Genomic DNA, 27415 nt, shown 5'->3' on the forward strand with positions numbered 1-27415 from the left:
GCCTCAGGAGACGTGGAGACCAATACCATTCATCACTGTGTGGCTTCTTTTATCCGTGCAAACCACAGCGGGGTTGTTAATTTGATGCAATGCCTTGAATCAATCCATGGGACGTATGGCGAAAACACACACTCGAAATCATTACAATCAAAAAAAAATCCCCCTTTTACCATCAAATGCAGGAGCAAATGGTGCCTGATAGCCGACTGAGCCACCTTCAACATTTGAGATGTGATCTGAATTATCAAGGTCTGCAGGGCATGCCTCAGAATATACAGAACAAATGAATACCTAAGTAACAAAAGCAGAGATATTTTGTATCTCTGTAGTCTCCCCGTGTCCCTCACACCCTTGAACACAAACACTTACCGTTCCACACACAACCATAGAGCTCCACTCGAAGGCAAACACTCATAACCCGGTCAGCCAGAGGGTAGATGCGCACCATGCGGGCCACGATGGGAGGGCCGAGATCTTTCAGCACAACATCATAGGTGTTCTCATTCCCTGACACCACCTTGGGGAGAGACATACAAATATTCAATCACACAGTACATTGCTCATCTCCCCTGTTATCTGCAGGGTTGAATGAATCTTGCCAGAGGGCTCTGATTTTTTATTCAGTGTGTGTCTTCAAATTCGATTAATCTAAGAAGAGCTCAAATGAACTGACTTTTTCTTTAATACACAAAGGTGTAAAGGGGGACTGATTTAGGGTTGAGCCTCAGGCAGTTTTTGTCGGCGCAGTCGACACCCAAAGATTTACGTCGGCTTTGTGATTTGTGAATGTTGTCACTTGGCAATGATCTGAAATAATAACTGAAAGGGGAACACAAACAGCGTGATTCCTTCCCTGAAACATTGGCTGTTGGAGGTCTTGATTCCCGTGTTATCTTGTTGTAAAATACACGCTACAGAACTTAGAACCAAAGAAAAAAATATTGGAGATTTACCAAAATCAAGATGACTTTGTGTGCACAATGTGAGACATTAATTTCATAGTGCTGAAAACACACAAAAGCAGCCTGCTTTGCCTGAATAGAAAAGTTAGAAGCCAAAGTTTAGCTGGAGCAATGCCAAACGGCTCCACTTGCCAATAAATAATAAATAAATCAAATGCAGATGAATAATACAGCCCTCTGTGTTTAACATGATATTCATATTAAACAGCCACGGGATACTGAACTGTTCCCTATCAATAATTGAGCCTCAACTTCAACTTATTAATGTTCCTTGATTCCCCCAAAGCTCATTTCATGACTTTCAAATTGCCACTGTCGTCCATCTGAGTATACATGAAAGAGACTATGAGCTCAAGCTCTGTTGTAATTAACAAAACACAAAGACCCCGCTTACTTCCTGGCCCCAGCGGTCCTTCCAGGTGATCCATTTCACTCCGTCTCTGGAATAGCTGAGCCGATAACTGCGAGCAAACTCCTGCCCGAGCCCGTCTGCATGACGACCCTGAGTACCAACCAGAGCCAGGAAGTGAAGTTTGTGTAGATCTATCTGCAGGGGACAAAAAAAAATACATAATCAAAACATGTATCACTAACATGCAAACAGATTAAGATACAGATAAGGTAATGAGGTTGAGAAACTATAGAAACAGAGTAAGAGTGAAAAAGAAGGTGGCACACTGGCCAGATATTTTTCTAGTTTTTGCAGTTCTATTATTTATTCCATCCTACAAGCACAACTGATCTTTATTCCTGGTTGAGTTGCTAAGCTGTGTAGCTATTTCCTCTGTGGCTGAGTTATGTTAGCACAATGAGCACATGTGGGTAAAGCACACACTAACCTGCTAAAAGACTTATGGTAACTTCAGTAGACACACACAGTCATTATTCACATTCTTAATTTAAAAAAGACACAATCCATTTATTGACTCTATGCAACTATCAACCAAATGTTTGTTTAATGCCCTCCCATCCATATTACCTGTTGGTCATGAGTTTAAACTGCCAAACAGGAAGTGAGAGCCTCCAATGGGCTCTAACTGGACTCGGACTGTACCATTTTGAGTGTAGTGGAGAGGGGGGTTTTATGGTCCCTATCTCCATCACTACAATAACCATCTACATCATTCAAAATACATATGAAAAGGATTAGCAAAGAGTTATGGCACTGCGTAGATTTCATTGTAAACATAAACATCCATATAAATTGTGCATTTTTATCAATTTGGTGTTACTGCTAAGTCTTAAAACTGATGAATTATGGCATTTATTTATTTATTTTTATTATGACTATTGCTATTTAATTGGGGAGGTAGATTAATAAGTAGAAACAAATGGATCTGCACACCAAGTAGCTCCCGTTGGAAGGATTTTTATGCTGTGTAACATGCCTGGCTCGAAACGTTAAAGTATTAAAATTCTTCTGCTACTTGGTATGCGGATCTATGTGTTTCTACTTTGCCAGATATTTCTTCGACCAGTGTGTGTCTGTTTTTGTTTGTTTGTTTTAAATTTTTGTTTTTCTGTTTAAACTTTGTTTTATTTACTGTCTTTTTATATAGAAGGACACCACATACTTTATATATTTTCTAGTAGAATTCTTTTTTCACTGAGTACTTATACAGACAATCCTAAAATACACATATGCAAGGAACTATACTGCCCAGGAGGCAAAAACTGGAAAAAAAAATCGATATGGACTGAGCTACTGCTGCCCCACATACACTCACATATTTGCAAATAAACTAAATTGAACAACTTATATTTTCAATACTTAACTTACTAAATTATGCACTGTCTGTGGTTTGTCTGTAGGAGGAGCTTCCAGTTAAAAAGTGAGGAACAGAAATTACTCAGAGGGAGTTCATTGTTGACACTAAAGTTGGTTCAGTTCAGGTGCCGACCTGCTGCAAGCTTGCTGCTAGCTGCCCAACAGCCAGAGGCCTGGCCTACCTTTTGTTTTGTTGATTTATGGAGCTCTCACCGCCTTTTTGGCTCCAGCTTCATAATAAGTGGGCAGGTATCTTCTCATTTAACTCTCAGCGAGAAAGTAAATAAGTGTATTTCCCAACAGTTCAACATAGCTGTTACAAATCAGTCTAAAGCACAGCCTTGAGTGGATTACAACAGTTACTCAGAAATCATTGAATTAAAATGTTGTTTAGAAGTAGTCTAAACAACCTTTTGTATCAGCTTTATACTCATGAAATAAAAATGGAAATTTTAATGGTATTCTTTGAATGAACAATGCGATGATTATACAGAGCACGTATTCCAATGTAACTGTGCAAATCAGAGCAGAGTAAACTGAGAGTCTGACCTGAAGGTATTCTGATCCGCTGGGGTAAACAGCTCCTGAAGGACACCACGCTCCATCCCCCTCTCCAGTACTCAACCTGAGAGAAACACAGACTTTTTAATGTTTGATAACAAAATGAGAAAGAAAAAAAAAAGCTTCCTATAAAAAGTTTAAATAAAAACTGAAAAGTTCACTAAATCCCAGTCCCACACCCAAACATTCACATGCAGAGATACAAGCACACCCACAACAAGACTGACTACATCAAAACCCACAGTGCCGGCAGCACGCAGACGTACAACTGAGAATTCAATACAAACAGTCCAACCCTCCTCTACCACCATACATATTGACTCTGCAGCATCACGTATAAATGGGGCAATGTTGTGTGAAAGAGAGAAAAACTTGGCTATGGCTAAAGGCGCACAGTAGAAAGAGAGGGGCTGCAGGGAAATACAGAGACACAAGAGATGAAAGGAGCAGAGTGAAAGTTACGAGCTCCTCAAATCTAACAACAAGATCTGGTGCAGAGCGTCAGGACCAATCTTTATTCGCTGCTTCCCAGGCCTGCCACGACCACACACATGCACCACTAAAAAGGATTTTCACTCAGTGTGACCTTCCTCAATCCAGCTTGAGAAGAAAAGCCCATACTGCCACCACATATTGGCCACATGAAGACCGCATACTTGGCCTGGTGTGTCAGTGACGTCAGCTCGACTCGTATGGGGAGCTTTAAGAACAAACGCCAGGCCACAACCACGCTCTGACCACTGTGGGGCTTCTCTCAAAATGAAAGCTGCTGCTCAGACCGCCAAAACAAATCACTATACCAACTCGGTCACACTGACAGTGGCGCTAGTATTTCAATCAGTCCCCTCGGTGAGTGAGATCATGCAGCCGGAAAACCACGAGATGATATCAACACATTAGTGCTCCACAAAGTGATGGAGGGAGGAGAGGATGAGGAGGGAGAGAGGAGGAATGTGGCTGGGCAGAGTTCAGTCCACCATGCGCCAGCCAACAGGATTAACATTACAGCGTGCTGTTCTGCCAAGTACCTCATTTTTCTCCCATTTCTGTCCGCCTTCTACCTAAATACCAGCCAACGATCATCGCTCTCCTCTTGTTCTCAATTCTTTTTCCCCCTCCTGCTTTTCCACCGCACACAAACATGCTGATATTTCACTCCCGCAGAGTAACAACAAAGACAAATACCTACCAGCTCTGCATCCCACCCTTCACCCAACACCTTCCTTCAAACCCTGTTTGCAAATTAATTTTACTCCAGCTTTCCGAGCAGCATTACAACGATCCACCTTTCACTTGTTTTATTTTTTTCTCCTACGTCCACTGTTTTTTCTCTCAGTGTCTCCCCGACGTCTCTTAAAAAGAGCTCGGGATAATAATCATTTCCACATGGTTGGACAGTCAGCCAAGTGACCCAGCCCTTACAGACCAATGGAGACAAATGAACACACACGCACACGCGCACACACAAACACACACACACACACACACACACACACACTCTCCCGAATGCATGGCTTTAGTATGTTACAGGCCTAACTTGGCTGTCATGAGTCTGACCTCTCTGCCAGACAGACAAGGTGGTAATATAATTATGGAGTGGGTTTTACAAAGACACACTCTATCATCTTCTGTCATAATCTAATAGACCTCGGACAAATGACTTGAGCTCGGTGCCAACAGACTGAAAAAAGAGGCATCAGATGAACACATTAGTCCACAGTGACATGTGTTTCTGTACTATAATATGTTATTCCGGTGCTGTTGCTTGACTTAAGTTTTGCTCAAGTAGATACAGATCACTTAATCTGAAGTACAGTGATATCAGTAGTTTGGAGTCCACTCGGATTAAAGTGAAAAGGCCAGTGTGACATCCTGACCCTTACTGTTTCAATGTCAACACTGATAATGTAGCCTGATAAACAGACAAAATTACCAGGCTATTGAATAATCCTATCAAGTACAAATCATTCAAATGGCTGTTAAGTTTTCCTTACAAGAAACTTTCTAAATAAATGACTGAAAGAGTACAAGCCACATTTAAAGGGCTATATCTGTAGTTCTGAATGTTTTAATGCCAATAACATACCATCACGGCTTATTGTTTTACAAACCATAATGCAAAGCTTTGGAGGTTTGAGTATACTTTCAAACTTGTTTCCTTTCATCTTTGTTTGGAGTGAACATTTACTTGATGCAACAGGGGTGGGCGACACCAAATCTTTTCATTCAATATGATACTGATACATTTTGTTACAGTTTTTAACAATACCACAACTGACCATTTCTTAAATGAGTATGTGATTTTTCAAGAATCCAAAAATGTCATTGTCCTTTAAGTTAGATATCATCTTAACTGGGACAAAACAAAAGTCTAGCAAGTTATCCCCAGCTGAAATTTGGTTTAACTTTTCACTTTGCTGCTGTGATGTAAACATGTACTCCAGGGCGTGTCTTCGCACCATGACGTCACTGTTAGGCGTGGTTACAGGTGCAACAGAGCAACATGATCGGCCTGCTGTTATTCTTAAACCTTGTTGCGGTTCACTTTGACCCATTTAAGAATTTGTGAATCTCTGGAAAATATTTTAAAGCAATATAATATATGTTTATATATAATTATAAATCCCCCCCAAAAATGTCACCATATAGGCCTATTTAAAAAAAAAAAAAGACATGATCTGAATAACACCATTGCATTTAATATTGATTGAATTGTTAGTAATTGTATTAGTTATGAGATACAAACAATGTTTATTTGGATTGTTCTGTTTTTTTGGATGATTAAACATGACCCTAGTCACTCAGGAATACTCGGGCTGTGATGACAAATAAGCGTAACAGGAGGTTTAAGAAGATTAAAAGCTTTTACACTGTAACCACACAAAGTGCAGGAAAGGCAGCTTGATTACTGTGTTAATTACTTTCCACCCTGCGCACACACTCACACACTCCCCACCTTCCATGTTTGGCCTCAGTGGAGTCTGACCAGGCGCTGGAGGCGGTGATGTCAGAGTCTGGGATGGTGCCATCCTCCATCCCCAGGGCATAACGGCACTGAGCTGCAGGGGGGAACAGACAGGAGAGAAAGACAGATAAAGAGAAAGCAGGAGAGAGAGACGGGAGCAACAATCTCATCCGTATGGAGCACATGTCCGAGGGAAACTTAATATTTCCATTAGAGTGTCAGCAGCCATCATTGGTCACGGAGCATAATGTTGTTATGTCATCTCTGGGAAAACTTCCGGACTCCATGCTTCATAACTCACACAGACACTGAGAGGAGGGAGAAAAATACCAGACTCTACAATAAATTGTTCCTGTCCTCTCTTTTTTTTTGTTTTACAGAATCTCTCAGGGTAGACTCTGTACTAATGAGTTCATGTAAAACGTAACGCCAGTGTTTTGCATCACTTGTTCCCGCAAATCCCCTTTGTCCTGTCAAAAGTGACAGCATCAAAGACAGTCATTAAAATGTGTTTGTAAAACAGCAAATCAAGTGGCCCCTGGGAGACACTGTGACCCGTCTTCTGAGACTACACCTTTCCTGTTTCTTTTTTCCTTTTGTCTTTCCGAATGGTTCCCCATCCCACACAAAGCCACCTCCTCGGGGCTCAGGCGATCCCGCACAGCCCCTGTTCCAGTTACCACAGCTCGGGGATTTGCAGGAAGAGAACAAAAGAGGGAGAGAAACCAAGGGCGAATGAAAGAACACAGACAGGTCTCAGATATCTGCGCTGACTCCAGTCCAGCGACAGCATTATCAAATGATCCAGATAGTGTGGTCCCAGGCAGGGATTACCCAACGACCCAGCTATCCGCTCTGAAGTCAGTCATCAGGAGGAGACGGTGGCGGGGGTGTGTGGCTGTGAGGGAGGGTTTGGGGGAGTGATAAAGTGGAGAGGGGTACCGGGAGTGATATGGAGTGGAGGCTGGGGGTGACAGAAAGAGGCGGGGGCGAGGTGGGCATCTAACTCAGTTTCTGTCATTGAGTCAGCTCACAGGAATGTTGGGCTGACTGACAAACCCTAAAAACCCCAACCGGTGCAGCAGACTCTCTCTCTCTCTCTCTCACACACACACACACACATACACACACACACATCATCATCCACACCCTGCAGACAGGTGCCCATTTTATTACATCATCATCATCACGCATCATCACTCAACAACCCGCTCTCTGTAATCTTCTCACCGCTCTGTCTCCGTCGCTCTCTCTGTGTCCTCTGCTTTCACTTTCTCTTTTTGTCATTTTTCATAAAACGTCGGTCCATGCACTTAACCTTCCTGCTCACGCTGTCAAGATTGATTCAGTTGTTTCAACGGGACAAAGCATGTGTTTGTGTTTGCGTGTCGCACCACAGTCTGTTCATCTGTCTATTCTCTTCTCCATCAATCTAGCTACATATGTCTCGATAAATCAGTCTGACGTTCAACAGACAATATCGCCATCACAAGAGCTATGCTGCAAGCATTCCTAAAAATAACTTAAAAGGATACTTTGATGAGTTTCAGACAGATTTTCTATCATAAGAATGTGGGCAGTATGTGAAAATAAACTGTGGTAAGCTTCACTCCATCTTACCAACAGCTAGATCTCTCCGCTCATCTCTCAGCTCAAATCACATCATCAAGTGGATTTTTGTTGGCACTAGAGCTGTTGCTCAAACTGCAAATCGTACTTCTGCATATTCATATGCCCGCCACCACAGATGCAAAGAGTAAAGGAGCAGATTGAGAGAGAGAGCTGCCCCTCTGTCTCTCTCTGAAACTCATGTCAAAGCGTAAACCTGGGCAGTGCTTATCGAGCATAAACCAAGACTCTGTTACTGGATTGACGATTTCTTGCCTGAAATGTCTTCAGAAAAATTTTAGTGTACTGGTTGACTGTGATATGACAATTTGTGGATATGAAGTGGGCACCAGAATGTTTCCTTTATAGTGGAAATGGAGGCTAAAATTCTGAGCTCAAGCGGTAAAATGAAGCAGCGCTGATCAAATATAAACCAAGATTCTGTTATTGCTTTGCCCATTTCTCTTCTCAGATATTTTAAGAAATAAATTTGAGCTTACAGTTGATGTGTAATTCAAGATCCTGTTGTTAAATGTCATCGCTCACATAACATCACCCACCAACAGGAGCCTTTATTGGTATAATGCAATGCAGTGCATTCTGGTAGCTGTAGGTTTTCTACCTCTTGAATAAAAGTAAAAACCACAGTCCTTTTTCTCTGTTTTCTCTTGTCATGTATCACCAATTTCAAAAAATATTTGCATCCTTCTACTGCATAGACTACCTGGCTTTATGAAAAGAACATCTTTCCAGCAGTGAAATCCTTTTTTTTAACGATTAACTTATAAAATAACTGACCATTAGGGGTGTATATCAAAAGTTTAACTGCAATACAATATCGTAAAAATTCTTTGACAACAATATGATATTCTCTGATATCACAAAGTCTGCCTCGATACAATTTTGATTTGATTTAATTCAGGGGATTGCAATCAGTATGAGATTATATCAGTAAATATCCTTATTCCTTACTGTTTCCTTTACTTGGAAAAAAAAATCCTGCCCTACAACAGTCTGAACTGAGCTCATATTCCCAGTTAGTGGGTGAACACTAACCTGTGGTCATTTTTCTGACACCTCCTGCTTGTCTGCCTGGCGCTAGGCTGCTCGGACTGTCTGAATGTTGAGGACGGAGGTGCACTTGGATGGAAATGGTGACGCAGACGTTCCATGGATATTTTAAAATAAAGGCATTTGTTAAAGATGATGATTTGTATTTAACTTTGACTATTGAGTCTATATATCAGTCCAAGTTCTTGTATTGTTACACTCCTAGTCATGTATACGGAAATAATTAAAAAATCCAAACATTTGATGGATCCAGTTTCACAGATGTTAGATGTGTAAAAACTAAGTGATGAATAAAATATGACCAACATATAATCAAAAATAACAATCACTACTCTGCAGCCTTAGTCTCATTCATATTCTAGCTGCTGCAGTCAGAAGGTCGATCGCAATGCAAAGTCTCCTCTGCTTTCACCTGGTTGGCTCTCATTCAACAACCCCTCATGCGCTCCTTGCCCGACATTTTGACTGACACTTTCATGAGCTGCCTGTGCATTAGCGGTCTTGACGAGCCGAGGGGGGTGGGTGTTGGGGAGGAGGACGATGGGGGGGCCACCCTGCTATCTCATTCTCCTATTACACACGACTGGCTGGCAGACGGGGAGAGGACACAGGATAGCCTGTTGATAGCGGCCGGAGAATGAGCCTTACTGATCTGAGAATGTGAGGAGAATGTCGGAGCAGCAGGAAGGACGATTGCTGTGCCCGTGGACACAAGGAGGAGACGGAAAGCGGAGGGTGAGGGCTTGGTAATGCAATCATGTCTGAGTTTGTGAGGATAAAAAACAACCTTGAAATATGGCAACTGCTGAGCTGTTTCAAGTGTGACAGTATTTCGGGGGAAACAACAAAGAAAAAAAACTGTGGGGAGCAATTTATCCATCATCACTTTAGATGTTTCTTTGTTGCATGTGTGTATAGGAAATCCTACCTGGGTTAAAGTGCCACTCGTGGTCTCCTAAAGACGACACCAGCGCCACCAGGACTGTGATCACAGTGACAGGAAACAGCCGCAGGGTTGGCAAGGCCATGACAGCAGCAACACACCTGGTTACCTGTCCGGAGACACACTGATGTCCACAGGCATACCTGTCAAAGAAAAAGAAACATTTAGATTTACATCCACTTTAGCATTCTTGTCTTGTTCAAACTGCAGCAAACTCCATCAAACCACAAATTAAAAAAATATGTATTTTCACACCCAAATACATTACGCATGCACACATACAGTTCTTGCCTGAGGCTGCTGAGCTCACAGGCTCACCATCTCTGTCGATAACTCAACTCCCTCAATGAAATCCTCACAGTCGAAAGCACGCAGCGTGTCTCGCAGTCATTTGTTTCTCTGCGTTTTGCATTCCGAGCTCAGGCAACGGCCCAAACCCCAGAGGAGCAAGCACAAAGCCATATAACAAAGGCCACTTTCACACACTAATTTGTTTTTCTCTCTGGCAGCAGAATGCCGTGATACAATAATACTTTCTTCAGAAAGGGTACAAACAGCTTGGTAATTGAAGATGGTATAATTAGCCGGCCCCATTTACTCCCAGAGAATTTTTTATTCATCTTGTATTTGAAACTGATTTTCGAACCCACTTTCCCTTAATAGCGCGGAGCATATGTGGAGCACCCGGTCGGAGATGCTTGTTTGAAATAAATAACAAACAGATGAAGCTGTAAGGCAAGGGAAATGAAAGCCAATGAGAGAGACAGAAGGACAGATGTCAAAGTATTTGTGTTAATGGGGACACAAATATAGTCTGTGCTAGGTCAGTGCAAAGTAAATGAGCTACTTACAACGTCACATCACAGACATTTTGCATGTTTCCCTGAGTGGGTTCTTAAAACACCTCCAACCAGTAACCTATCTATTAGGTACACCCAGATGAAACTAAAACGGTCTAAAGGCCCAGACACACCAAAGTTGGGCAACAGTATGAGACTGTATGAGTAAATAGTCTCAGTATATACTGCAGTGTAATAATGTAATAATAATTTTGTTAAACCATGTTTTACAAAATTATTATTACAGTCAGTTACAATGACCCTTAAAGAGATGAAAAAAAAACGAAGGGCTCTTTTTAAGTTAAAAAATGTTATTACTATAATTGAAACTCTAAAACATTTTTTAATCAATTGTATGTGTTAAATGTGTGAAAATGACAAAAATAAAGGTATCATGTCCTGTCATGTTGCATTTTTGTATGATAACTTTCATACCACGGTATACCTTGAAAATTATAACACTTGATGCGAAGGTGGCGTTGCTCGCCTGGCAAAAACGGCAAATAAAGTCCTCTAGCTCCACGGTTTTCTTCCACGATATGCAGCTCACTGAATATGTGCAAAACTGTTTCTCCCGCTGGCCCCACCAGCGAGTTCCTGGTCGTCTCATAGACTTTAAATTTCGACGACGTCACTGATTTTTAAATGGCATTTCTCCTCCTGAGGAAAGCTTTATAAATGTAAAACCTCAATGGAACAAAAATTAAGAGCAGAAAGTCATGAGTGAGCTTGTCTGCAGTTTGAGGAGTCCTGTCAACAGTTTTACAGACGTTTCTTTTACAATAGTGGCCTTTAATGAAAATCATTGTTGGGTCGCCAGGCATTTTTCTTTTTACAATACCGCAAGCGGTCACTGGAAAAAAAAATGGAAGCACAGTTGAGCAGCTTTCCTGGGGGCCTGAAGTTAACCAGTTGGCACATTAACATCACAACATGATGTTGAAAGAACACAGCCTCTTGACTTCAGTTGTTTGTTTGCTTTCCTCACCTCCATTTCTCTTCTCGTCCTCTGAGCTAAACTGCTAATCAGAGGGATTTTATTCACCAACAGGCTCCACTGGCTCCGCCGCTGCTTTAACATGCTGAATTGGTATAAAAGCAGGCGACAAGGGCCTACTAGTGCGTGACACAATGCAAGAACAAGGGCGACAGACGCGCACCAATGGCCCGACATTGACCAATGGCTGACTGTCGGCTTGTTCTTCAGCTCTGAAGCAAAAGTCCTACAAAACAAACTCCCCTCCAGACAGTTATAACATTCAGTCTCTGTTGAAACAGCTGAAGAGAGGTGTTGATACAACTTAATGATCATTTTGGAGGATACAGAGATGTGTTTCTAATACTTAGACTACCCTCATATTAAAATGGTGGACATTAATCTTAAGAAGACCTCAGTATGATGCAGTACACTCATAACCTGGCATATACAACATTTTTAAAATGACAGTATATGTGATATGTGATGAAGAATATATGAAAAATACAGAAATAGTTACTACAATTCATTGCTCCATCCCTCGTGCATATTTCACTTTTAAGATGTGTTCGAGGAAGACTTCCAGTGGTGAAGCAAGAGGGAGGAAAGAAACCTGCAGATAAGTGGAAGTCTTAAGTGGGAGTGACAGCTGGGAGAGACAGAGAAGCCAGGCTGTCCTCCCTGTGGACCCTCTGTGTTTCGGCTTCATCTCTGACTAGACTGGGACAGGCCGACAGCTGACACACAGCTGTAGTGACAGAAGATCGGAGGAGGGGGGAGTTGGCGAGGGAGTCTAGGAGGGGGAATGTATGGAAACAGAGTGAATAGTAGAGTTAGCTCAGGCACACCAGGGCGGAGACGCTGGAACAAGAGCAGCGATGACATGGGTACATGTGTGTGTGTTTGGGAGGTGGTGCAGAGAGGGTGACTTATGGCCTTGGGCGGTGTGTGTATGCACGGGTCCGTGTGGCGCATATGCGGGCAGAGAGGAGGGACAGCCAGCCAGTGCAGCTGTCCTGAATGGCAGACACAACGCAACCGATACACAGTGCATGTGTTCCAAATGGGGAGAGAAAGAAAGTCTGAGATCTCTTTTTTCCTTGCAGAAAAAACAACCCAAATTGTCCAAATGAGTAAGTATGCCAGATGACAAAAAGCTGAAAAATTGGGCTTACTGGACTGAGCTGCGTGTGCAAAATCAGAGCTGAGAATCTGATGACTGAGGCCACAAAACACCATAACAACCACAGTGATATCAACAAACATTATTCTCAACAGTGTCTCATCCCCGTTTTGTCAATGAAGCTGTGGAAACAACATTTTTATCCAACACAACACAGAGAGATCTCTTTAAAACAGCAGAAGACAAATGCTTTTGGCGAGCAGGAGCAAAAGTGGCCACGGCCATTGGAGAACATTGTTGTCGGAAAAGTCAAGTGGTGTTGAACAGCTGTGGTTAGTGCTCAGAGAGAGGCAGAAGGAGCCGCTGTTTTCTGAAGGAGGCAGCACAGTGTGGAGCCCAATCTACACTCTCACATTTTGTCTCGACTAATCCATACGCAGCACTAATGAATATGAGCAGCTGCTGTTTCTGTTCGCACAACAAAACACAACTGACAAGAGAGAAGCAGAGTCAAGAGCAGAGAGACACGCAGGAGACGCGCTGGTAGTTAGCAGCCATTGCATCATTAAAGATAGTTTGCCAGAGTCTCTATAACTAGATTGCTTCAGTAAAAAACTGGCAGGATCGCCTTGGCACTGGTCAATGTCTTTTTTAGAGAGAGCCCCTCGCGTTGGAACCAAATGTTTGCATATGTTAATTTTTCCAGTTGTATAATAAAGCCGCTCAAAATGTCAGCAGTGACCTCAAGGATTATTCAGGTGGTTTTGCATGTTTTAGCCCATTAACTGTAAATTGTGTAAGCATCACACCACTGCTGAAAACTTCATAACTTGTTGGCTTTTCGTGATTTACTGTATTCCAGACAGCCATTAATTTAGGATTGTGTCAGTGGAGTAAAAAATCAACTTACAGCAACTTGAAACCTAAGAGAGGTAATCAATCAAAACCGTTACATAGCCAACATTTTTTTGGTGTATAATCAACATCTGACTCTCAAGAGAGCTGCTGAAAAGCAATATTTCAAAAGCCAAGAACTAGCAAACTTACAATGTGCTTTTCACAGCGATTGGTTATTATTCAGTTTTAATTTGGAGCAACAAATCATTTGAAGGCCATGATTCTTGGCAGCCAAACTTAGTGATTTTGGTTTAGAGCTGCTGGAGAGGGATGGAAATTACACACTCAGTCACTCTTCGTCCTGAAATATCTAAACAACTATTGGACAGATTGCAATGAAATGTATACAGACATGTATTGTCCCAAAAGGATAAATTTCACTGACTTGATCAGATCAGTGTTTCCCCTATAGTTGTACAAGCCTGGCGGGCTGCCCAACCAATGAGAACAGGTAAAAAAAACCAAACTTTTTAATGCCAAATATCCATTCATTCAGAAAATCAATAATTTGTCTTTGTGGCAGCCTGTTCTGAAACATAAGTCCACCCCGGTGCCATTGTCTGGGAAACTCTAGACGTGATGTGATTGCCACTGCTATCAGAGTCTCTTTAAATGGGATGCAGGTTCGCTAAGGTGAGCTGTGTTTCTTCTTCCACTGCAGAGCACAGGAGAGGAGACAGGTGATATGAAAGTTACTCAAGTTGATGAGAACTTGTTACACTGCGTGCAATAAAAGCTAACAAATCAAATCTGTTGCTGTTTCTCCAGCAGTATCAGCCGCTCTGTTTTTTAACAGTGTTAGGCCAAGAACACATGTATGCTTGCTTATATTCAACGTTTCTCTTCTGTCGGAAAGATGCAGTGAGTGACTTAAACCAACAGCGAATAGAAAACCCCAGGAAGGAGTTCTAAGAACTGGAAATTAATTAGCATTTCAGCATCTCCTGTTCCCTCATCTGAGAGTCAATTGGATTTTTTAAAATGGATTTTTGGTTAGATGCCTGAAATAAGGTCTGTGGTTAAACACTAAAGGTTAAGAGACTTTCACATTTAGTTCTGTGACATAAAATATGACAGTAAATACCCCACTTGAACTTTGACACTTCTATGTGTCTTTAAAAAGGCGGCTGGTAAAAAGTGGCTAAACTAGACTACAGAATATCATCACACCAAACCGCTCCAACACCGCTTGTTGTTTAAAACATTGAATAATGCCACTGTAGTGTAGCTCGTCTATACTCTAACGTTAGTTTTTAACTTCTGCCGATTGCATTAAGGCTTAAAAAATCCTAAAAGTGGTATTCATTTGTGAAGATGGAAAATGGAAAAATCCCATTGGCTTTTCGACGAGGGAACCAGGGCGATGCTAACTTCTGCGTTGGCCTACAGAAAAACATCATCCCTGGGGTGCTATATGAGCCGATCCACCACACTGAAGCAGTCAACCTCGGGAAAACACTGCTCTGACTACGGTAGAAGGTAGGTAGAAGTTTTCACTTCTAAATCACTTCCACGTCGAGGCTTTGAGGGCTGGCACATATTCTGCTGCAAAGTTGGATGTTTTAACATGGGTGTCTGTGGGAATTAAGTCGCTTTTGGAGCCAGAGGAACTGCAGTTCTTGGCATTTCCACATTGGCTTCAATTTTGGGCCCTTGAGGTTGCCGTTTGGGTGAAACCAACTTGTATTAAAGGTACTAAATGTATTTCAAATGTATTGTGTCATCATAGTGATATAAAGGATATTATCTGTGCTTATGTTAAAACTTTTAATCCTTGTTTCTTCCACTAGTACTCTTCTTCTACTGTATTGTCTTTCTTGTCCACACACAGACCTCATTGTGTGAAGTCTCCAATCACAGCAAGATCGAGTAACACGCAGACATGACTAATGGCCCCCGGAAGACAGAAAGTAGTGAACTCTTTGTTTTTGGTTTCCGTCAGTGCAAGAGGACGCTGGTGAGGACGTCGTTCCACTACCCTCTGAGTCCTGGAGAGAAGGAAGCCCGAATTAATCTTCAAACTTCACAGCACTTTGAAGGGTGAGACTGTGCCAGCCGCAGAAACAAGGTCATTTGACGGCTTTCCTGTAAACAGGCTTGTTTCTGTGTGACTCTGGGATGGTGTAAATGGAGGACTGATCCCTGTGGGGCCACTGTTTCCTTGTTTTTTTACTGAAGACCCACTCCAAGGGCAGGTGTAGGTTGTTTGGCAGCACAGATCTGTCCATGGGGTTCCTTTTTCATCCTAAAAGCATTTCCTTCAGCTCACTTTGGTTAAATATTATAGTATCACTAAGTCTCCACCTCCAACTTCACCTCAGTCCGTAAATATAGAGACATTTGCTCTTTAACCCTTTCAACACTGGATCAGCATCAGTTTTTTGTGCTTCATTCAGACACCTTTTACAAGCATTTAAACCTTTCAAACATGGGCAAATTTGGTTTAATTTCTTTTGAAAACATGGGAAAAAGGCAATTAGCAAATATTCTGCAAATGAAAAGAAAAAAAACAATGGGAGAGTCATTAGAAATGACAAATAAATTGGGAAAATACCAAGAAAACTAAATTTATAGTTATTATAATTCTAGATTTAAATTAGGTTACACATACATTGACAGACGGACAGATCACTAGATAATTTATTTCTATTGATTATTTTATTTTAGCACATTTTCCCGTTATTTCCTGTTTTCTATTCTTTTACTTTTTTGTTGTTGTTTGTTTGTTTGCTTACTTTCAGGTAATTTTCTTGTAACCTTCTACAAATTTCTTGCCATATTTGGGGGTAATTTCTTGTTAAGTTGCTCTTTGCCTTTTTTCCATCTTTTTGAAAGAAATCAAGCTAATTTGCTTAGGTTTCAAAGGGTTAAAACTAAAAATACAGGCAGCACACTTCTAATAATCACCTACACTGCCATCCAAAAATGATCCATGATATGCCAGGAAGTTGTTGATGTGCCCTGCTATTGGTCATAGTGCTGGTCATACATTGGTCATCAAATAGTACAGCTGTGTGTCACGATATTCATCTATACAAGGAAGTACCAGTCACGACTGTGGAATCTGATTCTACTAAGTTTAACCAGAGGTTGAGGAAGCAGGAGGGAAGAATAAATGAGTCACTTAAAAAGGGTAATGAGAGCTGAAGGAAAAGGCAGCAACAGTGGCCAAGTCAGGAAAACAAATTAAACAGCAATAACAAGAAAAGGAGAAAGTGCAGCATGTGACTAAAGGATGACTGAAGGAGGCGGTGAATCATGATGAAACGCTGAGGGAAGCATGGTAAGGGGATTGCAAGAGAAAAATGTGTTTCCAGGAATAGTTAAGTTGTGCTGAACATCGTATGACTCATTGAGACGGCTCAGCTTTCATCCCCAAAAAATACTCAATTCGAAAGACATCTTCCTGGTGGCACAGACAAAACAGGGCAGTGCTGTGCAAAAACAAAGCTCATAACAAATTTAATTCACGAGCCAGCACCGGTATTAGTTTAGCACAGAGGCTCATGCGCTGAGGCTCAAGGGTCGAGCAAAAAATGGGTAAAAAATGAATGTAATAAAGTCGGGTTCATTAGCATGCAGCTACACAAAGCTGAAATCAATCATAACTAAAGAGCGCAACTTCCATCTTCTCCCTTTTCACTGACTGCTTTGTAGTTGGAAGCAGGTCCACTTGGCCCCTCAGTCTATACCAGTTGCAGCACTGCTCAGCATATCTGCATGGCGGACAGAGACAAATGGTGACTGATTACCACAGGTTGTGCTGGCAAATGAAGAATGCCTTCATCAACAGCAGCCGCACAAACCTATTTGTAAGTGTAGGGACAAAGCATTACACCAAGCAAGTAAGCAGAAACACTTTTTTTTTTTTTTTTGGTTTTCTGTACTTTTTTTGTTTGAGGTTCTGATGGTCAAGAAATATTACAGTAGGAACTTGATTTGTGGCAGGGGCTCACATTACAGCCAAAACACATACATACATCTAGGTGTCGACTGATAATGGGCCTGGACGCGGCGTTTCATTTTAACGATTGCATATCAAATTAATTGATCAAAAAGTGCAGAGAATGTGTCAGCATGGGAGGACCTTTTACTTTGTAAAACCTTAGGGAGCTATTTTTATTTTTTTTATTTTTTATTCAAATTTTCACTTGACTTTGTCAAAAAAACTGGGAACTTGCTGTACAGGAAGTTGAAAGTATCAGTTTTGATGAAACATTTGCTAAAGGAATTTAAACAAGGTTTAGTGTTGTAGTTTGTTTTATTCTAAATTCTAAATATTGACAGAAAGAATTTAATTTTTATTGTAAATGCATATCGGTTCCAAATATCGATTATCGGTCTCATTAGCTACAAATAATTAGTATTTGTATTGGCCCTACAAAAATCAATATCGGTTGACCCCTAATATAGACGAGTTCAAAACGCATCAAAAATGTATATAACACACTGAATTCATAAAGAATGGATTGCAGCCTCTGACCAAATAATGAATCACGCATCACTAGGAACCACTACCTGCCCCGTGTCATGGTCTCATTGACGATATATATTGCACTAATGATACTACAGTGTAAACACAACCTTAAAGTTTTGATTTAATGGGCGTGTTTGATGTTTTTTGTGTGTCACTACAATTATACTGAACAACAGCAGAAAGAAAAGACATTTTTGGTCCGCAAGACACAGGTCCTGACAGTCTAGGTCTATTTCTCAAAACTTTGGGCAAGAAATTTAAACATGACAGCGAGAAACCGTATTTAGGATTTAATATCCCAGACAGTCATCGCGCCTCAGTCACCACTAACTCTCTGAAGACGTTAATAATTTCACTTTAAGTGCATGCGGCTATTAGTGTGGGTCTTTGTGAAATGGACTGTTTTTGTAATGGGGCTCATTTGCAAAGAAAGGACCAATTTTGTGCCACATGTATGTATGTTACATAATTTAAATGTGAGCAAATGACACAGGAACACCAGGAAACTATTTGCTTGGCAGCTCAATTAGGGGTGCTTTGCAGGTGCTTTTAGCAATTACACAATTTGTTTTTGTCTTATTTGTGCAAGTTTAGCAGCTGCAAAAGTTGGATTTTGTGAAATCCCACGAATTATAAAATATAAGCAACAATGCTTTTGAAAGCACCAAAAACAGTTTATAAAGTTAGTAAGTTAAGAGTGTGATGGAGGTGGGAAGTCATCTTAGCATGTGGGCTGAGGAGAGGAGGCTGTGTCGTTATTTACTGTAGATAATGTTCAGCAGAATCTGATAGAGCTACAACAATATATAAACAAATATTATCTTATTGTGGATAAGATAAGATAATACTTTATTTGTCACACAGTGGGAAAATTTGCAGATACATTTGAAGTAATAAGGAATGCCAAATATTTGGTTTTGGTAACTTAGAAGGAGTGTTTCTGTTCATCAGAAAGCCCTGACAAAGTTCATTTTTCAACTGTAAAATGTTTAAATATTTAAGAAACATATTTTTTTCTGCAATATGGCAGAAATCCAGCTCTTGTTATGAACTAGTACCTGCTCTTTCCTGATTTTTAGTGTTACAAATAATGTTACAAATGATACACAATACCAAATTCATAATAATCAGGATCTTGTTAAAACTATGTCTGTGTGTTGGCTTTATACAGAAAACAGTTTAATCTCTTCTGCAGTGTGAACCACAATGTTCCAGTTCTGTGAGAGCAGTGTTGCTGTTATGTTGCTTGTCTTTGTTCAGGTAATGTTATTTTTTGGCAGCTGTTTTGCGCAACATTTGTGCCAATAAAAGGCTTGTTGGGAAAAAGGTGACGCTTGCAGGTTTGTCTTCTGTTGAGCTAGAAATCAAAAAGCCGCACCCAGGTAGATCTAAAACAGTCCATGTAGCTACAAGCCCACAGTACAAACACAATATTTAGTCTGGATGGGGTTTTTTTAATTATAGCTGAATCACTGTGCTCCAGTATTATGGCATCTGCAGAGGCCATCAGGAGGAAATAAGCCCGAGCAGCCACATAAACAGTAATGACACAGGAGGAAGAATAAAAACTAGAATAAAACAAAGTGTTCTGTGATGGCTGAGATGTGACAAAGAACAGTGAGTGCAACACCAAAAAAAAAAACCTCCCACCACGCAAAGGCCTTGTTAGCACCTCTGGCAGCGAGCGGGATGCACACTGAGTCGGCTGTTCATTAGCCGCATCGAGTGAATCAAAGGGTGACGTCCTCTTTCTCTCATGCAGAGAAAAAAAAAAGTAGAAAAGAGTGTATTAGACGTTCTTGTGGAAAACTGGTTTTTGACTGACAGAAACTGGAGCACAGTTTTGGTTCTCAGGGCTTGAAGCTTCATACATGTCAGTACATGAAGTTTAACTGTTCTCAGCTCTTTTCGCTCTGTTTAATGCCCCTGGAATGAAAGGAGTGGCATTTCACTTCCCTGTGAAAGTGAGTTAATGAAAGACCTTTCTCACCTCCACTAAAAGTTCGAAGTTTCATGCTGCTGCTGCATGAAAACGAGCCTTCGCTGCTGCAGCGAGGGAAGATTAGTTCTGAGTTTGACCTCAGTTGAAGCGTGGGTGTAAAAATGATAATGAGAATCTAGAGCAGAGATATGTGGCAGCATTATCATGTTAATACGACAGCAGAGTGTATGTGTGGATGGTTCTAGTTTTGACACCACGGGCGTTTCAGGGCTGCAGTGTGACGGCAAGCCGCAGCCCAATTCCCTGAATTCAATTTGCACAGTCTCACTGCCACCTGTCAGAGAACAAGTGAGAAGCAGAGGGGAGGACGGGGTGAAAGCAGAGGCATGTGACAGCACAGTGCTACTCTCACAATGGGCAGAGAGAAAACGGACGGCGACCAAGATACAGGAAGACGGACAGACAGACAGAAGAATGCAATGATGGAGGAAAACTCCCTCCAGTAACCGAACGAAGAGACTGAGAATGACAGTGTGAACGTGGGACAAAGGCAACTCTTTGCCTGCAGGAGGGTGAGAATTATTCAGGAGGGTGAGAGAGAAAGAGAGACAGGGAGAGGGGAGGGAGGGAAAGAAGGAGGGATGGCCTGGAGAGAAGCAGAACGGAGCAGAAAGAAAGGCCAGGTCAAACAGGAATGAGTTCAGTGAGACTCAGCATTTTGAGTCAAAGTGAGAAAAACAGTCAGGCCAAAACTAGCCCTCTAACAGATGTCTTCGTCTCATTTCTAATGAATGACAGCTGAGCAGGGAGAAAAGATTTTCAGACATCTTTGCGCTGTTTGATGTTTAGCTTCTGCAGTGGGCAAACCAAAGAATACACTCACATAAAAGCATAAAAGCACTGGATCCAAAAAGTGTTGCGACCTGATTAATATAAAGACTTTGCTGAAACTCTAGACACACACACACACACACACACACACACACACACACACACACAGTAGAAAGCCTCAGGCACAGGCTGATACCTCTATCACACTAGCAGTCCTCCTCCTCCTCCCTCTCAGCTGAAAAAAGGCTCCTAAAAAGAGCTAAATTACACATCACACAACAGTTTCCTGATGCTAATATGCCCCTCTAAACCCCTGGGAGGGAAAGACAGACAGGTCCGCCTCTCTCAGTATGAACATCGTTACAATTCAAATCCATCTTACGAAGAGAATCATATAAAAAAAAAAAAAAAAAGGAGTTCACCTTTTATGTTGAACACAATTTTCTTCAATGTTCCAACAAGGTTTCAAAAGCACTTACTTTGCCAGAAGCCATTAGTAGTTATTAGTGATATACCGAGCCACGAGAGGCACGATGTGTGCTCGCAACTCAAGACGAAAACACCACCACAGTGTGAGGATTTGGACAGGGATGAAAAAAAAAAGCTGAAAAGAAAGAAAGAGCGGGAGGGAGAGAACAGAGCACACACGCTGGCTTTTAAGTGTCAGAAAGTTTCCATCTTTCATAAGGTTCGCCTCGCTTTTTCCACAAGCGATAGCTTCAACTGCCGGTTATTGAGGAAGACGTGTGAAAGAAATCGACTTGATTCACGGTTGTTTTCAACTCACAGGATTCAGCATTGACCACATTTACTCATTAGATCATTAACTCAGCTCAACATGATGTGATTTAAAAGGGGAATTACACCAGTGCTACACATCAAAGTGTGTTGGCAGGTGTTTTTGAAGAACTACTGCACATGTGGATAAAAAGTTGTAAAAAGACTTCTGGGACTCCAGAGGGAGATGTATCAAACCTTGAGCTGCTTTTCATCTCTGCTTGAGGCTACTGCTTGAGGCTGCATCAGCTGCTACCTGCATATCACACCCAAAGCTCAGAGCTGAAATGTTTGTGGGAAGGTTGCATTGTGGGTAATGTATGCACCAGGATAAGACAAGGAATAAGAATGCATAAGCAAATGTACACGGTATGCGAATACTCAACTTTCACACATTAAAAACGGTATATCACTGCAACCCTAGCGACGATATTTGGGCGAGAGGCTGGCACTGTGGAGGAGCGAGGGGTTGATCTGACTGAGAAGCCGAGGACGTCATCCGCAAGGTCACTCAAAGAGTCGCGACCTTATATATGCATAAGCTATAAGACTTAATGAAATGTGTACACTGGAGTTATATAAAAATTCACCCCACGTACAGTTGCCACGAACAGAGACATTAGCTTTAGAGACCAAAACTGTTTTGTACCTGACTGTAAACTTTTTTATTTCTGCTGTAAAGTTGGGCATTGGGGATTGACTCGCTTTAGGAACCAGCATGAAGTGGCTGTTCAGCGAATTGCAGTTTTTGGCACTATTGTGTTGGCTTCAGTTTTCAGCCCTGGAGGTTGCTGCCGGGCCCTGACACACCCATGATCGGCAGTTGGTCAATGACGGACTGCTGTTGAGTATCTGTGGCCCTAGTTTTGGCCATACCATTGCAACTAATTGGCCTTTGTCAGGTTTTTTGGGGCCGATTCAGCATGTTGAGCTGGTGCCGGATCCTGTTGGTGAAAGAAATCCCTCTGATTGTCAGTTCAATTGAGTGCATGAAAAGAGACACTGAAGTATAGAAAGCAAACAAATGACTGAAGTCAAGAGGGTGTGTGATTGAAACAAAAATGTTGTCATGGGTACGATTATTTTTTTTACCCACTGAGCTCTCCCAAAAAAAGTTCCTAAATGTTTGCACTATTGTTTGCCAGTATACAGTAAAGATGCTTTGTTCTTTCAGCAGGTTGTGTTGTTGTTATGTGCTAACTGGCTTTTAGCATCTTGAATCCACCCTGTTGTTTTTAATGAGGAATACAGTCTACCAGCTCCTGCTGCTAGGTAGAGTTATTTCCTCAAACACAGGTGCAGAACGTATGTGCTTGTTGGCATTTGGCTGTTGTGTGTTCATGTGCACCTTTTTGCCAAAACACAAGCCTCGAGGGACGACAAACAGTCAGCCTTTGTTGCCACCAGTTCTTAGATGTTGGTTTGGCGTATTTGGGCCTTTAAACTACAAAAAAATCTGACAATGTCATAAGAGTGCAATACTGAATCAGTGGAGTACTTAGTGAGATTATTTTATTCATGAGTCATAAAACATGTAATATGGTTAAAAATTGCACATTAGGGAGATATTTTCATTTTTGTTCTTTTGTCTGAGTGAAATATATCATATGAATATGTTAGCGCCTCCAAAGTAGGCCACTTTTAATTTGGGGACTCGCAAAGGCATTTCTGCAGGCTCCTGAGCTCAAACGAGGCATCAAGCCAAGGTTCTGAGATACCTTGATAAGATACTGTGACAAATTCTTTGAAGAAACCTCAGCAGCCAAAATATAACCCCAGTTTGCTTACATCGAGGCAGCAACATTGTTATCTTAGCAGGGCACCCTCGACGGCAAGAGCAAACAGATAAATGAGGAGACTCACAGGGACGATAGGAGCAGGGAGGCTGAGGGTGAGATGGATGAGAGGTGGAAGGAGGGGGAGGAGGATAAATGAAACATCTAGAGCTGCTTCAAAGGGAATGGGGAGATAGGAGATGAAGAGGAGGATGTGTGTTCCATGTTAGATGCAAGGAGAGAGACAGATTGCTAGAATGATCAATTAGGGGATCAAAAGTAAGCTGGATGTCAAGGTTGGATGGAGGGCTAATCTGAAAGAAGGTAGGACTTTGGTGATGGAGAATCACTGTGAGGAAATCAAATAGAGGCTCGAGAACTTACTGACAACTAAAGCCAAAGAACACCCCAGATCTCGCTTTGAAGTGTCACCACCAATTCCTCGATGAAATTTGTTTCTCTGACAAGCCGGGCGAGCTTTCTCTGCATGTGACCACACATACAGGCAAAATGCAATTGAAAAGTCCAGCTGTCTAGACTTGAGGGGAAATTGGTTTAGGAAAACAGGGTGGACAGTTGATTCCTGGTCTCAATTGGTTTCATTTCCTATTAGCAGGGGACTGTAGAGAGGAGAGGCAGGGAACCGTGTCGTGTCTTTGGACTTAAATGAATTCTTCCAGTTGCTTCGCTCGGCCTGTCGGGAGCCAATTACGCGCAAACACAGAATTTAGTGGAGCTGCTGCCTAATGCGTGATCGCAGTGTGAGAAGTCACATAAAAGAGTTCTTATGGACGGGAAAACACTATTATCATCATTGTGTTCTTTGATGAGGTCAGATCGGCCCCACCGCCGTAAAGATCAGGCAACTGTGCAAAGCATGCAATTCAGTTATTGTTCAAGGTTCTGCCCTTGGTTTTTGGATTTGTATCCACCTACTAAAAGTCTTTTCAGAACGGTCAACAACCAGAAACAAAGAGTCACAAAGCATGTCTGCCACCAAAACAATGACGCAGATAGAGGACAACACACTGAGGTCAATGATCAACCAGACTACACAAACCAGTGCTCCCATTGTGGAGACTAAACCGTGCCTCCGAGTGCGTGTGTGTGTGTGTGTGTGTGAGAGAGAGAGAGAGCTTGCACACAGGCATCTGGAGTGTTTTCAATCACAAAACAACAGCAATCAGGCAAAACTGTAATAAAAAAAAACAGCTTCATTTTTCTTGTCTTCCACATAAAAAACGTCTTTCCAAACCGTTTGTTGCAGTCTTTTGAAATGTCTAAAAACCGAAACAAAACAAATAACAAGGAGCCATTTTTTCAGACACTGTCAGACAAATTACTTTGCTCTGTGTGCATACTTCTCTACAAATCATATTATGCAATTAATGTCATTTTCTGCTAAGCCTGCCAAGACAAATCAATAAAAAAAACTGTTCCCCACTATGCATATGCAATTATACTCACATAACTGGTCTTTCCAGCTATTTAATATGTTCTGCGTCTCCTCTGCTGGACTGCACAGCTGATAAAAAGCAGCTATGCAGGGCCAGCGGCTCTCGTGGGATGCTGTTGGAGACTTAGCAGCCAGATGCCCATTAGACAGGGATCCAGCAGACCTGTGGTTGCAGTGAGGGACTGTGTATACCCACGCTCAGGGCTCCTCCTCACTTTATACCCCTGCCTTAAAGCGGGAGGGATGGGGGGGGAGAAAATTGTCTTTTATTGCCTCACTATCTATTGGCAAATAGCACCCCCACCGCCTCCTCCTTCTAACAATGCTACACCTCCTCTGGACTGCCTGCTCAGTCCCCTCGGCCAACAAACTACCCACATCTAGTTTTCATGTGGTGGGAAAGGTGACTGCCCCGCTGCACTGCACACCCACTGAAGCCCATTGTGCACTCCTCCATCAGGCCACCTCCGCCTCTCTGCGAGGCATGCACAAACACACAGCAAACAAGCTGGCAACAAAACACATGCAATCACTCCCACAGTCTCACCTCTTTCCTTCTGTCTCTTCCTGACATAAACAAACAAACTGCAGCAGAAAGATAAAATATTCAGTTCCTGAGCATCACTTTTTTTTTTAAATTCCTGCTCCATTCTGTTCACAGAGCAGAATCATTCATTAGACCACATGATTGATTCACTCTCCCTTTCTTCTGGCTCATGAAAAAAACAAGCTGTGCACTCAGTTCAAAGTCCAAACCTTCGGGCAGCTCCTCCCTGGAGTTTGGAGATGTTTTCTGTATCAACAAAAGGTTCTCATCTCCACCACCAGGCGATGAGTTCAGACTATAGCTCCCCAAAGTTGGAATAAACTCATTTATGACCAGAGGTGACTGAAACCAGAGCGGATGGTCTTACTGGGAGGTCAAAGGGTTAATGCTGGGTGTGATGACCACCGCCTGGATGTGTGGAGGTCATCCTAAACATTACATTTTACTGACCAAGTTTTAAAGCTTGGCATGCTGAGAAGAATGACTTTTGTTTGACTTGTGAGGTTGATGTGTGTGTTTAGTGAATGAGGTGCAATGTGAAGAATGAGTTTAGCAGACTGAAGAAAGGAATGACTGGTGACAACTTAACCAAACATATTATATTTCTGTGGCCTTCAGACTGGGTGAAGCAAGACGGAAGAAATAAAAGGTGTGAGAGCAGAAGTGTTGGCGCAAATCAGGACTCAGAGTAATGTTTTCTCCTCTGCCAAGGACCCACATTTAGAAAGATGTTGAACAGTTTGAATAGAGTCCAGATCATGATGTACACTGTCGGAATATCTCAGCCACGCAGTCGGCAAATGCCACAATGTTTCTGCCACACAAACGTGCACAGAACCGGAGCGCAACGTTACACCTCATGCGCTTCTCAGCAGTCCGTGGCCAGCGTCCAGAGCTGCCGTGCCCGCCTCACACCGAGACTCACAGACGCCAAGCCACAGAGTGAGAGGCAGACACACACACACACACACACACACACACACATTAACAGACACGCGGACAGCTGGAAATATCCGCCGCAATATTATTATACCCGCTGATTATGGAGTAAAGTGCGCGGAGAGGAAACGCGCGAAGGGTTTAAAGGAGTTGGTCAGTACTTACCTAAAAAACACAGGCAAGTGTGCGTTGACAGCAGTCCAAACTTTTAGTTAGACGAAGTAAAGCTACCCGGAACAACACACGTCCACTGAATAGTCCAAACTGTGCTTCGGAGGAGTTGTTGAGCTCACAGATCGACCTTTGTCAAAACTCAGACAACAACAAATTACGCGAAAACTGCTTTACGCATCGGCTGATACTAAACCAGCAGCCTCGCTCTCACTGGGCACACTTTGGATAAATTATAAAACTTCTCGACAATGAGGGCGAATATACAAAAACAGACTGAGACACCGTCCGGAGTCTCTGCACCTCGGCCCCTCGGTGAATCTGAGCCCCGGCAGCTCCAACCTCAGTCCGGGCTCCGCAGCCGGGCCAGCAGGCGCCACCAGGTGCTCATTTACATAACTGCACCGGCTGTGTCCAATCACAGCTCCGAGCAAGGTGTCTGATTGAATATTCCAGCAGCCTCACCGTCCAATCACAGCCCCCTGTGGGCGGGAGCTGTGACCTTAACAACACTAGAGAGAGAAATTCAACGTGAAGCCTTTGGGGGCGATGGGAGTTTCTTTGTTACAACAAGGCTGAGATTTGGGGAATATGATATATGATACAGCAGAGTGCTTTCACCTTGTTAACCCTTTGCATGTAGGAAAATGTTCTGCTGTTTTATAACGGATTCTTTTATAACATAAACTTGTAAACCTCTGAAATGATCTGTTATGCCTCTCAGCATCTGCCTGGAGCATGTAATGTGGCCCCACAACAGTTGGTATTTACCTCTGAAGGAAACTTT

General features: G+C 42.2%; 1 protein-coding gene across 4 annotated transcripts in view; it reads right to left on the reverse strand.

Moving 5' to 3' along the window:
• Positions 1–26962, reverse strand: part of ddr1 (discoidin domain receptor tyrosine kinase 1) — a 55781-nt gene extending 28819 nt beyond the window's left edge. For all 4 annotated transcript variants that reach the window (XM_042489311.1, XM_042489312.1, XM_042489310.1 and 1 more), the window contains exons 1-6: positions 26623–26962; positions 9864–10021; positions 6248–6350; positions 3280–3355; positions 1357–1509; positions 370–517 (exon numbers count right to left, since the gene is read on the reverse strand). In XM_042489311.1, the coding sequence (XP_042345245.1) occupies positions 370–517; positions 1357–1509; positions 3280–3355; positions 6248–6350; positions 9864–9963 (580 nt within the window). In that variant the 5' untranslated portion in view covers positions 9964–10021; positions 26623–26962. The remainder of the gene's footprint in view (positions 1–369; positions 518–1356; positions 1510–3279; positions 3356–6247; positions 6351–9863; positions 10022–26622) is intronic.
• Between the last annotated feature and the right edge of the window lie 453 nt (positions 26963–27415).

The sequence above is a fragment of the Plectropomus leopardus genome, chromosome 7, assembly GCF_008729295.1.
Source record: "Plectropomus leopardus isolate mb chromosome 7, YSFRI_Pleo_2.0, whole genome shotgun sequence".
Taxonomy (NCBI): domain Eukaryota; kingdom Metazoa; phylum Chordata; class Actinopteri; order Perciformes; family Serranidae; genus Plectropomus; species Plectropomus leopardus.